The sequence below is a fragment of the Phoenix dactylifera genome, chromosome 2 (assembly GCF_051530095.1).
Source record: "Phoenix dactylifera cultivar Ajwa chromosome 2, Ajwa_hap1_PhDact_Kaust_v1.1, whole genome shotgun sequence".
Lineage (NCBI taxonomy): Eukaryota > Viridiplantae > Streptophyta > Magnoliopsida > Arecales > Arecaceae > Phoenix > Phoenix dactylifera.
Window position 1 is genome coordinate 40,260,488 of NC_143191.1, and position 16,021 is coordinate 40,276,508.

General features: G+C 36.3%; 1 protein-coding gene across 1 annotated transcript; it reads left to right on the top strand.

Moving 5' to 3' along the window:
- Positions 1-4,945: 4,945 nt before the first annotated feature.
- Positions 4,946-11,930, top strand: ADG1 (ADP glucose pyrophosphorylase 1). Its single transcript, XM_008796513.5, has 9 exons — positions 4,946-5,339; positions 7,568-7,864; positions 9,243-9,512; positions 9,641-9,820; positions 10,301-10,404; positions 10,506-10,617; positions 11,081-11,179; positions 11,321-11,440; positions 11,637-11,930. Exons 1-9 carry the CDS (start codon positions 5,043-5,045, stop codon positions 11,751-11,753), a joined length of 1,596 nt encoding a protein of 531 aa, XP_008794735.3. The 5' UTR covers positions 4,946-5,042; the 3' UTR covers positions 11,754-11,930.
- Positions 11,931-16,021: the final 4,091 nt, after the last annotated feature.

Genomic DNA, 16,021 nt, shown 5'->3' on the forward strand with positions numbered 1-16,021 from the left:
CTATCTGTAACAATCAACTCAGGCAAAACATCATCAGCTATGACACTGCGCAATCTCTCTAATGCCCAAGTATAGCTTTCTTCCCGCTCAGAATTTAAGTATACAAAAGCAATTGAAAATGTCATGTCAGTAGATGTCACCCCCACAATCTCTAAGAGCGGAAGACGATACCTATTCGTCTTGTACGTGCAATCCATTATCAACACACGGGGAAATGCACGGAACAAATCAATGCTGCCAGGGTGTGCCCAAAATAAGTCATGCACAACATCCGTATTAGTACAATTCCTATGCCACTCAATATATTTAGCCTCTGATAATTTACCTAATAGATGTTGCATTTCAGACCTCCCGGCTTTCTCTACAACCTTAAACCGTTGACGTACATTGTAGATAGTCTTGATAGTCGTAACATTGAGGGCATCTCTTTCCTTCAATGTGGATAATATGTCATTTGGACGAACCAAACTCTTCGACATATGCACTACAATTCCGTCTCCTGCTCAGATAATCTCCCTGCATATGAGTGCCCCTCCAGATTCTCTGCAGCGGGATGATTGTGCACTCCACATACGACCAGTAATATCCAATCATCCGCAGTATCCAATTTCTTTCCTCTTAATGCAAAAGGGCATCCACACTTCTTTGTCCCACAGGCAGTCTTTATTCGCTTTTCTTTTTTGGTTCGGTACGTCCCACCCCTCTCACAACCTAACGTAATTCTGGGTTTCTTAGAAATGGTACCTGCATCGGATGATTTGATTACAACAACAAAACCATTTCGCCTCCCAGCTTCACGACACCAATTACACAAGTCCTCTCTACTCTTGAAGATCTATACATTAAACAATTTATGTAAGTACACAGTTGTAAAAATAGCTCGCTAAACTAATACAAAATTGCACAATACATTATAATACCTCGTAAGTTGTAAATTCGCTTGTGTAATCCAGTACAAATTCTGATCCAATTATACTCGATTCGGTTGTAGCATAGCCCTACATATAAAATAATTTATCACCAAGAATTAATGAATCAGAGGATCTGTTCGGCACAAAATTCAGCACGGCACGTGATTTGGCACCAGAAGCCTTCTGTTCGGCTGCACAGTGCCGAACAGAAGGCTTCTGTTCGGCTGCACAGAGCCGGACAGAACCCTTCTGTTCGGCTGCACAGTGCCGGACAGAAGCCTTCTGTTCGGCACTGTGCAGCCGAACAGTAGGCTTCTGCTCGGTTGAGGGTTGCCGAACAGAAGGCTTCTGTTCGGCACAGTTCAGCCGAACCGAAGCCTTTTGTTCGGCGATCCAGTGCCGAACGGAGCACGAACCGTGAAAAAAAAATTTTTTGAAACAAGGTGGAACACGTACCTTTGCGGCCGATTCTTCGTCCCAAATCACTAGTTGCTTGTCCATGCTTCGAATGGGGCTTAAATCTCCTTCAAAGATCGCCTAAACGATGTAAATGGATCGAGGGGTTTAAGGGGGGTTTGAGGGGTGTTTTTTTTTTTTCTTTTCAAAACGAAACGGAGGAGGAGGAAGGGGGGGTATATGAGAAAATTTCAAGGGCAATATGGTAATTACACTAAAGGTTAGTTTGGGTATTTTTTTTTTGGTTTTTGGGGGGTGTCCTTAGCAATAGGGGAGGTGTATATAGAACCACCCCCTAGTGGGGGCTGCTACGTGGGTGGGCTGGTCCCTCCCCCTCCCCTCCTATTATTTACCAAAAAAAAAAATCTATAAGCTTTTGTGACACCAACTTAGGAAATCCCAGGCGACCACAATCCACTAGGCATGAACCCTAAGCATGTGGCTGTCTGTCTCAAAAGTTTCTAAATGCAATCTACCACCTAAAGTTGGCCGGAGGAGCCGACAATATAGAAACCCTAAATCTAAGGTTGCGAATAGTCTATAATACCAGCTCGATAGTTCTTATGCAAGCCCATATGAACTAATTTGTATACCAAGTGTATGGTGCATTTGCGTCTGAGTTTGGTAATGACTTTGGTGAGGACTCTTTTTTTTTTTGATAGAATATGGACTTTGCTTGGCTTTAAATTTTTGTTACATGATCTATTCGTAATTCTCAGTTTATCCAAGGAAGATGACTCTCCCACAGTTATTTTTTTAAAAAAATAAATAAATGTCGTATAGTTGGCCTGCCTAGTGGAATTAATAAGCCTTTTATCAACAACCAAGAGACCAACAAAAAAAGAAAATGATGGACCTGTTCATGGAACAAGAAACACTGATCCTGTATATATAGAATAAAATTTTCATCTCCTCCGAGTACTCGAGATATTATTTTTAAGGAACTGGCCTTTGTCATGTTGTTAAGGAAGATGGTATCACATTGGATGTTCTGCATGTTGCCATAACATGGTAACATCTGGCTGGCTATGGCACCATCTCAACAAAATCAATATAATTATATTATGTTGTGCTCCTGAAGCCCAAAGATATTGGAAATAAAGCTCAGAAAACTCGATCATCCAAATTACTAACAGAAAGCACTGCACTTATCTATGTATTATATTAGCAAATATCAAAGTAACATAATATAAGAGTGGTCTTCACATCACAAGCAACCGGTAATACATCAAAACTCTTATATATGAGTCATATCAAGGCAGCAGTGGAAATGACATGGCCACCTTTGACATGGCTTTGTAAAACCACAACAATTTGACTCATAGGCTAATCACATTCAGATTTTTTTTACATAAATACCCTCTTAAATATCAAATTTTACATAATTATATTTCTAAAAAATTAATTTTTATTTGTATATTCTCGTAAAATACTTGTTTTGCTATTCTATTCTTTTTTATTCTTCTTTTTGCATATGTACCCACATTATCTAACATCGTTAAAAAATTAACGGTTTCAAATTAAAATAATTAAAATATTTTTAATGAATAATTATGCAAAAAGAAACATTTATAAAGTGATCGTAATAGAGAACAAAAAAAATTTTAAAATTATATTTTATTTTTAATTAAAATAAATATAGTTTTTTATTAACGAATTAGAAGAATCGTTATATTAGAAATATTTATGTAAAAATAGTATTTTATGATAGTACAAAAATAAATATAAATTTTAAGAGAATATTTATATAAATTTGAATTTTAAGATGGATATTCGTGAAAAAAAAAATCTAAAATGGGCGGAAAAATTATTGGTTGGATCTGGTCCACCAACTCAACGGTGGACCAGTCCAACCGCAAAGCAACACCATGCGTACGCATTCAGCGCTGAGCTGGACGGTCCAACCAATAATTTCACCCTATTGCGTTCCCACACGAGGTGCCCGTGTCCCCGTGCTCGTCCAAAGCCAAATAACGGGTGGGCCCCACGCCACGTGACATCTCCCGCTCACCGTTTCAAGAGGTGACACGTCGAACCTATCTCGGCTCCCCAAGAATCACGTGACCCTAAACGGCAGCGGTTTAGGGTCCGATTCCATGCTTCTAACGGCTAAGATAATATTTATTAAACCCTAATAGCTTGTCCCGTCGTAGCAGGAGATGGAAGAAATGAATAAAGAAAGTGTACGGTTGGAAATCGAAGCTGCTGGATTCTTAATTTGACATCCCCCAGAATGTTCGTCCCCAGAAATAAACAGAGTGAAAGTCTTTAAATATCCCTAACATTTGCAACTTAAATAAAACATTAATTTGATGGAGATCGTGTGATAAATAATGATTATAATCTTCTTACACATTATTAGTTCACTTATTTAGTTTTCTAGATCCTAGGGATTGAAGCATTGTAAAAGAGTAATCACACACATGCTTACATACCGTCCATGTTAAAAAATGAAAAGATAAACCCTGCAAAAGCTATATTGTTATGAGTAAATTTCTCTATCTTTAATTGTATTTGCACAAAAAGATGATGTTATTAATATTCCATGAGAGGTGTGATCTTATGATGATCCCTGCATAAAATAGAAACCTTGAAGCAAGAAGTATAATTGAATCTTAATGCTTTTTCTATAGAATATTATTAATTTTTTTTGTATCAATTCAGAAAAGGCAGATTATGCAATATTGGACCTCATTAGCTCATCTCCTCTAGGAAAATAAATGAAGATTTTTTTAAAATACTAACCATAGAATGCACAAAATATCATCTTACATGATTCGTTATTGGATCCATCTCTCTCTCTCTCTCTCCATGCATGCATGCATGCATGCATACATACATACATACATATATACATACATATATATATACATACATATACATATATTCGTTATTGGATCCATCTCTCTCTCTATGCATGCATGCATACATATATACATACATATACATATACATACATATATATATATATATAGATAGATAGATAGATAGATAGACATATATTTCAACTTTTAATCTATTTTAATCTTTTTGCCAATATATACCAATTTTTTCAACTCATGCCATAAATAACCATTAATGGTTCATATATGAACATGCTAGAAAAGTTATAAAATTCTCAACTTGCAATCATGGAAAAAAAAAGAGATGATAATGCTTACTAATAAAATTTAATATAAAAACTATTAAACTTGTTTGGGTGTCAAATGTAATTGCCAAAAAATACTAAGTTGAGTTTCAAGTTGTTTAAGTATAAAAGGATAAGAAAATTTTGTCCGTACTGAAACCAAATATAGTTACAAATATTCAAATTAGGTCCCTCTAGTAAACTATTTTTAAAATTACAAAATTGTTAGCTATTATTTGTTATGAGTTGAAGGCTATTTGAGTTCTTATTGATTTTATAAAACATGTTTAAACGTGTTACATTAGAAATTAAGCATATTGATGTGAGCTATGGCGGCTAAAAAATAATTTCTAAATTAAATTCAAAAAATAGAGAAACAACGAAAAGGTGTTTTAGTAATTTAGGTCACTCTGAGTGGTATTTAGGAGAGTGAGGAGCGCTATTTCTTGTTATCTTACCGGAATTGAAGTGGCCTTCCCTGCCGTGCTCTCCACAAGCAACGGAATTCCAAGTACCCACACTCTCTCTCCGTTCGAGAGCTCACTCGCATGGCGATGGCTGCGATGGGGATCTCGCGAATCCCGCTCTCCCAAACCCTAATCCCTTCGACCTCTCCCTTTCCATCTTCCGATCGGGTCTCCAATGATCCACCGCTTTGCCTCAAATCTTCTTCGAACCGGGGCCTCGCCTCCTCTTTCCACCTTTCCGGCGAGACGCTCTTCTCAAAGGCCGTTCTTGGCCGCCGGAGAACGGTCTCAGGGGGGAGGACGCCGGTTCTTGTTTCTCCCAAGGCCGTCTCGGACTCGAGGAGCTCGCAGACGTGTCTCGATCCTGACGCCAGTCGTGTAAGTTGGTTCTGTCTCATATAACCCCGGTGGCATTGGGGTGGCGGGATCTTGAATTCGAAGGATTATTATTATTATTATTATTGTGTGAGCTCTGTGTTTTGAATGCGTTCTTTAATCCTGATTCGGAAATAACTCGACGAGGTGGAAATGCTGGCGTTAAAGCAAAAATGATGGACGTCAAATATTGATTCGAGTGAAAAGATTGCTTCTTTATAATTTGATATGGTTCTTATTGATTGTAGATTACTGCTTTTCAACGGATAGATATTTAGGGATATATTCCGTTCAGGTGTTAAATTGTCCATGAACTGTATATAGTTTCGATGCTTGCGCAATAGCTACCAAGGGATGGATGAAGCTGGAACTTCTGGATTATGCTGTAGTGACTATAAGATCTAGGACCTTTTCTTTTTTAAAAAAAAAAATTCTAGTATATTTTTGTACAATTTTGAAGTGCGCCTTTTTAATGGGTTGTTGTACAATAAAAGTGCAGAAGTTTCTCGAGTAAGGTTGGCAACTACTCAACTAAATGATTCCGTCCTCCAAATCTTGAACTACTTTCCAACAGGCTCAACTTTCAGTATGTTAATCACCTACTTTCCAACTCTAAGAGCATCATATATTTTTCAAGTTTGGAGCATCCATAAATGACCTGATCCGTTCTAAGATTATTTTTTTTTTGTCTATTATTCTAATACAGATGGGCCTGAAGCCCTAAGCTGACCTGATTTATAGTAAATCCTAAATAGCACTAAGACACTTTCTAAATTTTTAATCCTTTATAAATATTTTTTAACCCAATAGGATGCTCAGTGCAATATTCAGGAACAGATAAATTCTTACATCAGACAGACAAGTTGAAAGGGAAATACATATTTACAGTGTTACATCCTAAGAACATCAAAGCAATATCCTTCTCCTGAATCCCTCTAGCTTGGCTCTTGTCTAGGTCATCAATTCTGAGGAGTATTATATGGTTTATAGTATGTAAAACCCCAAATCATGGCTTGATTATTTCTCTGTATAATGCCATGACATTCATTTTCCCAGCACCAATGGGACTTGCAGGGCTGCTGAAATTTAGGCCCAGTTCATATAATGAAGAACTGGTTCTAACAAGCTGGTGCCTGTAGACGAGTCTGCTCCCCTGTCCAGAATTTAAGTTCTTTGGGAACGTTCTTTGATCTAGCAGATCTCTCCCGTTGTCATCTTACCATATTTGGATGGTCTTTCCATACTGACTGTGTAAATAACCATCATGAGAAGGCTGTAAATCTGCATCCAACATACCATTTTTCAAGATAGAAATTTAAAATCCATCCTCACTGATAAAATAAGAGCTCTCTTTATTTTATATTGATTAAAAACCAATTTACTACCCACTTAGATATATTTATCTTTTTATTTTGATACAAGACTTAGGGAAAAGTAACTTACTTTATTAAAATCAAATAAGAGAGTAACAGAGAGGTGGGAGAAATATAGGGGAGTGGAAAAAAGGAGACAAGAGGGCAGGAGGAAGGGGAGGAATGGGATGAAAAGGAAAGCACATTAAGAAGAAGGAAAAGCATGAAGTACAGAGGACACCTTGTACAGAGCAGCCAGCAAAACTGAGGTACAAACACCAGTCTCCCAGGAAGTTAATATGGCTGATGGCATTAAGAGATGATTCTTGAGAATTGGAGAAGATCCTGCTGTTCCTCTTTATCCCTCTTATATAAATTAAAAGGAGAGATTGGGTGGGGGTGCGGGGGTCAATTTCATGTTGGAGGACCGACCAACCATACTAAGTTGGCATCCCTCTCCCATGTGGGAGAGGTCTCAGGTTTGAATCCATGCAGTTGCATCCCTATTGTATTCCTCAAGGGAAAAAAGGAAAGAAAAGGTTGGAGCGCTGTGGCTGGTGATTGTGCAATCTTATATGTCTATAACTTGAGCTTGCTGATGGTTGAATAGCGTTAATGTTTAGCCCATGGAATGCAGCTGCTTCACTTGCCTTCATGAAGGAGCTATGTGTGGATGCTAAAGACTACAGAGGGGTTAATAGTTTCATACTTGATTACATGCATGCATGTCCCATAGTCCTTAGATGGTTTTCGTTGTCTCTATATTTTGATGTGCTCATTCATTTTGTAGATAGACTTTATCTGCTTTTAGTTGATGATAACTGATTAACTTGATCTCTGAAAAAGTGGAACGACTGTCCTATGTCTTTCTCTCTGCAGAGTGTTTTGGGAATTATACTTGGTGGTGGAGCTGGAACCCGCTTGTACCCTCTAACAAAGAAGAGAGCCAAACCAGCAGTTCCTTTAGGAGCCAACTACAGGCTGATTGACATACCTGTCAGCAACTGCTTGAACAGTAATATTTCAAAGATCTATGTTTTGACGCAATTCAATTCTGCTTCGCTCAACCGCCACCTTTCACGAGCTTATGGAAGTAACATGGGTGGATACAAGAATGAGGGGTTCGTGGAAGTCCTTGCTGCTCAACAGAGTCCAGAGAACCCAAATTGGTTTCAGGTTATTTATTTGAATTATTCTTTTATTCTTATGGTTATATGCTTATATTCAATATTTGTTTATATTTCTCTATATTCTTGATGATCCAAATGCTGTTCATCCAAGTTCAGGTTTCTGGAATTCGATGGTGGATAATCATTTTCTTTTGGTAATAGGTGTTTTTGTATTATTCACAAGGATAGTGTTGAATTATGGAAGGTCATGGTGCATGGGTATATATGATTTCTTCTCTGTGAATAATTCATCTTGCATAGGCTTTAAAAGTTTCAAATGTGCTATATGTCAAGGATCTTGTGGCGTTTGTTTGACAATTGGCATAAAATATCCAATTCTTAGTAATTTTTTTCTTTGATGGGTATGAAAGGTTTTAATAATGAAGTAATGATCACAAGTAAAAAAATAGCCTTTGCTCCTCAAAATGGGAGACTTGTCAGAATTTTAAGGTAGCAAAGTTTGAACAAGTTCTATTTCTAATAGAACCTTATATAAGCAAGTGGTGCCACCTAAACAAATTTGATTGATATGAATACATGCTACCCAAGAGGCTGTCTGAATTTCATCAATGGAAGACATGATTTATGAGGATTTTAAACACCTCTGCTTATGCATTGATGCTATGGGCATCACCTCCCTCCACAAACATCCCCTGGAAAGTGACCCTGAACAAGAAAATTCCGTCCCTGAAAACTAGTCTACATGATGCTTTATTCCAGCAGATTGAAGACATTGTTGTGAATATCAATATTTCATTCTTTTATGTGATCCTAGTAAGTTAGATGATCTTTGAATTCGCGGATCATGAAGCGTCATAATCAAAAATCCCAGTTCTTATTATTTCTTGATCTTGTACACAAAAGCAGTTGAAGATAATTGCAAACAAGGGCATGCCTGCAGAGTAAAGGTCATTAGGTCATTAAATGAGAGTGAGACCAGATGTTCCTTTTGTTTCTTCCTTGCTCAAACTCTGGTTAAGTTATAATCGGATGCTATCTGCTGTTTGGAGTGGATGTGGAAGATAATCTTGCCTGAAGCTGGTCCCTGATAAGATTAACAGTTTTGTAGATTTTAATATCGCGGCTTGAAAGTTTGAAATTGATGCAAATACTTGAACTAAAATTACAAAGAAATTGGGAAATAAATATTTAGAGGTTGCTAAATGTTGTCCCTGAAAGCCTGGTTAGTTTGTATGAATACAATTAATTACCAGTTGCATGTAGTGAGTGGCCATTTTGTACATGAAAATTATCTATTACAGCTTTCTTGTACTAGGACAGCTGATCTCTAAGTTAGGGTCCTGTTGGTTTCCAGATGATGGTAAAGCAATTTTCTTAAGCCTCAGTTATTCTTCCTTGGTGAACCTCCTATAATGTGCTTTCAGGGTACTGCTGATGCTGTAAGACAATATCTTTGGCTTTTTGAGGAGCACAATGTTATGGAGTTTCTTGTCCTTGCTGGAGATCATTTGTATCGTATGGACTATGAGAGGTTTATCCAAGCACACAGAGAAACAGATGCGGATATTACGGTGGCTGCACTTCCAATGGATGAAAGGCGTGCAACCGCTTTTGGCCTAATGAAGATTGATGAAGAAGGACGCATAATTGAATTCGCGGAGAAGCCAAAAGGGGAGCAGCTGAAAGCTATGAAGGTAGGGACTTTCTAAATAGCTTGCTGATGTCTGTAAGGCCATATGTTTAAACATTTATCAAGCTTATAAACTTCCTAATTGATACATACTTCATCTTAATGAACTGATTTCACTATTCTGTCTCACAGGTTGATACCACCATTTTAGGCCTCGACGAGGAAAGAGCAAAGGAGATGCCATATATTGCTAGCATGGGCATCTATGTGATCAGCAAAGACATAATGTTGCAGCTACTTAGGGCAAAATTTCCGGGAGCCAATGATTTTGGAAGTGAAGTCATTCCTGGTGCTACCAATATTGGAATGAGGGTATGCCTAATATTCTACAACTTAGTAATTTATCATTTTTATCATGCTCTTTTCTTAAGATTGAGAAGTTCAAAGTTATCAAAGAGACAAAGTACATTAAAAATGGCATATGCTGAAGCAACATTGATTTAAAATTTGTAAAAATCTACTCATAATATTTGACGTGTTCTTTCAATTTCATAATCCTTGGGGCATGACTGCAGCATCAAATATTGCTCTTATGCTGGAAGTTATCTTTTAGTAATTTCCAAGTTCTCACTGCATGCATTTAAACATCAGTAGAAGATTGTCATACGAATTACTGACAATTCTGAAGATCCTCCATAGAAGGAAATATCTTTACTGTGCACCATATGGCGATGTGATGGATTTAATGGTATTGAGGGTCTCACATATCATGTTACAGAAAGAAATGATAATAGTTTCATAATTTCAACTGTTTGCATGTAATAATTTGACAAATACCTTGTGAAATTATAGGTACAAGCGTACTTGTATGATGGCTACTGGGAGGACATTGGGACCATTGAGTCATTTTATAATGCAAATCTGGGAATAACTAAGAAGCCAGTACCAGATTTCAGGTTAGTTGCTTGGAAGGATGACAGGTTGTTTTTTTTTTGAAGAAGCGTTACTTTCATAGCTAATGCACCAATAATTAATTGAACCTGAGCTATATGTGCAGCTTTTATGATCGTTCATCTCCAATTTACACACAAGCTCGATATTTACCACCTTCCAAAATGCTTGATGCTGATGTTACAGATAGTGTTATTGGTGAGGGATGTGTAATTAAAGTAAGTTATTTTTTTAACGTGTTATATGCTTCTTTGTGGTCGAACTTGTTCTTATATATAAGAGGAATGAAAACTTTTGGTGCACCTGCAGGCCTGTTTCCCCATCTATGAAACTGGCAATACTATTAGAACGCTTGATTTTTTACCTTTTCTCATATTTAGAGCCTGTATATTCATCTCTTATTGAATGGAACTGCTGGAGATTCAAACAACCTGATGTTTTCAGTATTTATTGTATGATTGCAGATCCAGTTTGACAGATTTTTTGCCGATGACCATCATTATCTATTTATGTACATATCCACTGCTCTATTTTCTAGTTCTGCCTGCTAATAGCCTGCCAAAAAATTGCTTGTTCTGTAATTTTCATTCTCTTTGCATGAGATTCCTTCATAGGCTAGTGATTTTGACCAAAGATGATATTCTTAACATTCATTTTTGATATTCTTTTCCTTATTCGCAGAACTGCAAGATTCACCATTCTGTAGTTGGGCTCCGTTCTTGTATTTCTGAAGGTGCAATCATAGAAGATGCATTACTGATGGGAGCAGATTATTATGAGGTAATTTTGCATGAGAAAATAGGAAAACCGAGCAAGTTGGCTATTATTGAATGATATCCAGAACTATAAATGTTATCAGCTTCTTATCTTTGATTAGATTTATTCAACCTTAATCATGTGTATCATGTATCATGCTGCCAGACGGATCAAGAGAAGAGGTTCCTAGCTGCAAAAGGTAGCGTCCCAATTGGCATCGGACAGAATTCTCACATCAAAAGAGCCATTATAGACAAGAATGCTCGCATTGGAGAAAATGTCAAGGTAGACCTGCTACACTTACCTCCACTAGATTTTCTTCATTTTTAATATTTATGAGTTTGAAAATAATAAATTTAAAATTTATTAATTTTCTCATTGAAGGACACCACATTTGCATGTACTATATAGTATGCGCATCATTCATGAATGTAAATTTGGTTTTTATGTGCACCCTTCTAACAGCTGCTTGCTGTTCCAGATCATCAATGGCGATAATGTGCAAGAATCAGCAAGGGAGACGGATGGATACTTCATCAAGAGCGGTATCGTCACTGTAATTAAAGATGCTTTGATCCCTAGTGATTCGGTCATATGAAACCTTAAGGCATTGAGTGTCGCGAACATGATGGAGCAACTCCTGCTTTGTGGTGTGCAATGTCATGCGATCATTTTTCTTCCAGCGTAAGTGAAGTGCTTCAGTGAAAGGATGGCCTTGTTGAGGACATTTCCTGTATAAAAGCAAATAAATTTTCCTTGCTCTCTCTCTGTTAAACTGCAGAGTTTCTTGGATGTTTAGGGAATTTTATGAGCAGTCATGATTTATTAAATATGTTGACATTAACCTGTCAGCCAAATATATTTAGATGATCGCCATCTGATGGCACTCATCATTTGTGATAACGAGATTAGGGCATCCTCAGAATCTGGCGGGCCCCACCCCCACAACCATCTGAAAAAAAAACAGAAGGAAAAAATTTCCTTCTCACCATTACTATCAAAACATGAAGGCATGAGAGAGAAAATGGGCATGGTTTTTATGTTATTTGATTTAATTTTGGATCTCTTGGTTGCATTGCACTGCTCAGAAGCAATAAGTTACATTAAATAAATCTGCCGGATCTTATCGTACATTCACTGGCACCATTTTATTCTCTAGCCATGTTTGTGATGATGAACGTTTGGTATAGGAGATTGAACATTGCTAGGGTCGTAGCGATGGAGTTTTCTTCCACCCGCTAGTAATTGGGGCCCACCGTGTCCTGCAAACGATAAGATAAAACCCTTAGCTGCATGAAAAGGAAGGAGGCAGGTCACTCAACCGTCTTCCACCATTTACATATATATGAAAAAAAGGTCCATCTGTATTTTTATTTATTTTAAATTTCAAAAAATGGGGAAAAAAAGAAATAAAATATATGGACTAGAGAGAGAGCATCCATATTTTTATTTTTAAAAAAAATTTCGAAAATGTCCATTGTATTGGGGATGGGAATAAGAGATAAAATGAGTTGTTTTTTTTGAAAAAAGAAAAAACTTTTTTTTTTTTTGCTTTTTTTTTGGGGGGGGGGGGGGGGGGGGAATTAACCCCACCCGAGATTAACTAGTTTCGGATCTCTATGAAAAACTGTGTACATGAGAAAAATAGAGAAGAATGAACAAATAAGGATGCACACTGATTATGTATAGTATTTTTTTTTTTGTAGATATTCGTAAATAGAGGAAGCAAGAATTAATATTTTAGCCACAAAATTTGATAGATGAAATCTAAAAAAGCAAATTTTTTTCTCATATAATAATATTAAATCAACAAATGTAAATTTTATCATCCTAACTTAATCATTAACATTTATGCTCAAATTCTATTGGTGTAAAATACATGGGAGAATTTCAACTTATCCTATAAAATCTAAAATACTTGCTATCACCCTTGGAGCCACGACATATTCTAGTGGTTCATTGCCCATCGCTCGAACTTAGAATACTTGAAGTTTGCTAGTTCATGCACAAATTGGCCACCAAATGGATATTTATGAATAGCAAGATTATTTGTTAGAATTAACTTAACATTTTTATTGTCAAAGTAGGAAAAGAGTTAACTTGTTCTTTGGAATATCTACAAGCTGATAGACAACATGCAGACCATGACCATTGACCATTATTGTGTTTTGGGTTGACAAACTTCATGCATGTGTGGCACAACTAAGAATTTAGGTACTCTTCTACCATAGAATTTGTCTATCATTCAGCTGCTCCATTTATTGTTTAACTACGCAAGGCAATTTGTTTTTATTAGGGACTCGTTTGGTTCGCAAAAAGAATTTACCTCACTGAAATATTTTGTCTAATATTTGAAAAAGTGATTTTTGCGAGTTTAGTTGACCATAAAAAAATGGCATATTTCAGAATAGTTTATATTTGGTTGAGCATCTACTTTTTTAGTAAAATTGCATAAAATACCTGTTATACCCTTAATAAAATAAAAGATCCGATCTCGTTCTATCTAAAAGCTTAAGGACGCTTTTGGGGGAAAAAATTCTAATTTCTAGCCCGTATGAATTGGGATTTCTTATATCCTATATGAATTTTTCTTTCTCATGAAAGTTACTTTGCCGTCTCTTTTATTTTTTTTTTAAAACTCAAAGTAAATATAAGACATTTTTTCATTTTTTCGTTGACCACACTTTTTTCTTTTTTTTTCCTGCAAACCAAACAAATTCTAAATGCACAATCTCTGCTTCATATAGGTAATCACATGCTTCATACAGCTTCAATTTCATTGCCTTGTAGGTGCCTATGTAAAAGGGATGCATTCTTGCTTTCTGCTCTTTCCTCAACAAGAATTAAGAAGATTCTTCAGAGAGATTAATGATAAAAGAAGAAAGATATCATGATAACAACAATAACACCATCCAAAGTACTTTCTTTTTTTCTTCTTTTTTTTTGAGCAAGGGAATTTTCATCGTGAAAACAAATATAACAAGGTAGAGTAACTTGTACCATGGACGGAAAGGAGGGGCATGGCTCTTGAATCAGCTCCAATTGAACAAGCAAGAAGCACCACAAGGAACAACACCATGTAACCACTTCCCTTATCCATTGTGTTATTTGTGGCGCTTCCTCTCCTTCCCCTTCATCTTATATAGAGAAATTTTCTAAATCGTTGGGTTGACACTTGAACAATAAATTCTTCCTTTCTCCACCTCGTATGAACGTCAGGCATCATTCATATTTAAAAATTAAATTTCTAAGTGGCAACGAGTTAGACTTGATCAAAAGCGCGTGGAAGCTTCAACCATATATATAAAATTAAGAATAAATTATATTTTTGGCCCTTCATATTTAGATCGGCTTTTTAATAAATTCCTGAACTTCAAAAAGCCCAATTTTGGTCCCAGCCTTTTCTCGGCTATTTTAGTGGTCTTTTTCCCGAGATTCCAGCCACTTTCACTTACCGTAAACTTGTCGGCATTATTCGGTGATTATGTGACTGAAATCATTTAGATAAATGATTACGTGGTCAATTGTTAATGACATGGCATATGGGTAATTATATGGTACAACAAGTTAAAATTTTTGTTTTGACCATGCCGCATATAGATGATGACGATGTGGCGCATGCTACAGAATTTTTTATCTAAAAATATTCGGTTGCCAAGCCCCACATCATTGCTATATACCATAAATTATGTTTTTAGTCATCTAAGTTTCAAAATTATTTTTATATGAGTGATGATGTGGCATATGGGTGATGATGTGGAACTCGATGATTGGATAGTTTTGGATAGAAAATTCCATAGTATATGCCATGTCATCACTCATATACCGCATTATCAAAATAAAAATTGCTATTTGTCATGCTACATCATCACCGTATACCATGTCTTCACCAATTGGCCACGTAATTATCTATCTATGCAATTTCTGCCACGTAATTACTAGTTAATGCCAGCAAGGATTTTCTGTGAGAGAAAGTAGAGGGAATCAAGAAAAAGGAGCACATTAAAACAGTTAAAGAAAAAATAGAGATCTATAATTTAAATTTCAAATGGCAAAATATTTTGTACCAAAAAGAAATGGCAAAATGTTAGAAAATTCCTCCTCTTTTACATATAAAATTAATGATCCTCCATTACAAGACGATTCTCATGTTTTATTTGAGCAAAATTACGAAAATTCTCGCTACAATTGTTGCGTTTGATTCAATTACTTTCCATGCTGAATGATTTGCAGTCATAATTGATGACAGCAAGCTTCTTGGGTTTCAACTTTCAAAGTCAAACTTAGAAAATCTAAAGTCATCGGTCGGATATAGTCATGGTCCACAGAATCTGCAAACCCGGCTTCAAGCAATATTTTACGATATTCTAGATTTTTTTTTTTTTTTTTTTGGGTATAGCAGAGGTTGGGGGGGGGATAAGCCCCAAAGGAAATATTATAGTACTTATTTTTTCTCAACTATTTTAGTGTATTCCTTTCCTCATATTCCAGCCATTTTCTCTTACTGAAAATCCTTGTTGGCATTAATCGGTGATTACATGGCTGAAATCATTTAGATAGATGATTACGTGGCTGATTATTAATGACATGGCATATGGGTAATGATATGTTGTAATAGATTAAATTTTTGTTTTGATGATGCCGCGTATGAGTGATGATGTAGCATAAAGATGATGACGATGTGGTGCATTGCTGCGGAATTTTTTGTCCAAAAATGTTCAGTTGGTGAGCGTCACGTCATCACCATGTACTATAAATTATATTTTTGGTTTTCTAAGTTTCAAAAATATTTTTATATAAGTAATGATGTCGCATAATAGTGATGATGTGGCACTCAATGATTGGATAGATTTGGACAGGGAATTC

What these genes read in the sequence shown, in the direction of transcription:
- ADG1 (XM_008796513.5), top strand. Translation starts at nt 5,043, where the DNA reads ATGGCGATGGCTGCGATGGGGATCTCGCGAATCCCGCTCTCCCAAACC. An exon ending in AGCAGCTGAAAGCTATGAAG is followed by an intron (nt 9,513 to 9,640) that starts GTAGGGACTTTC and finishes TCTGTCTCACAG; the next exon opens with GTTGATACCACCATTTTAGG. An exon ending in CTACCAATATTGGAATGAGG is followed by an intron (nt 9,821 to 10,300) that starts GTATGCCTAATA and finishes GTGAAATTATAG; the next exon opens with GTACAAGCGTACTTGTATGA.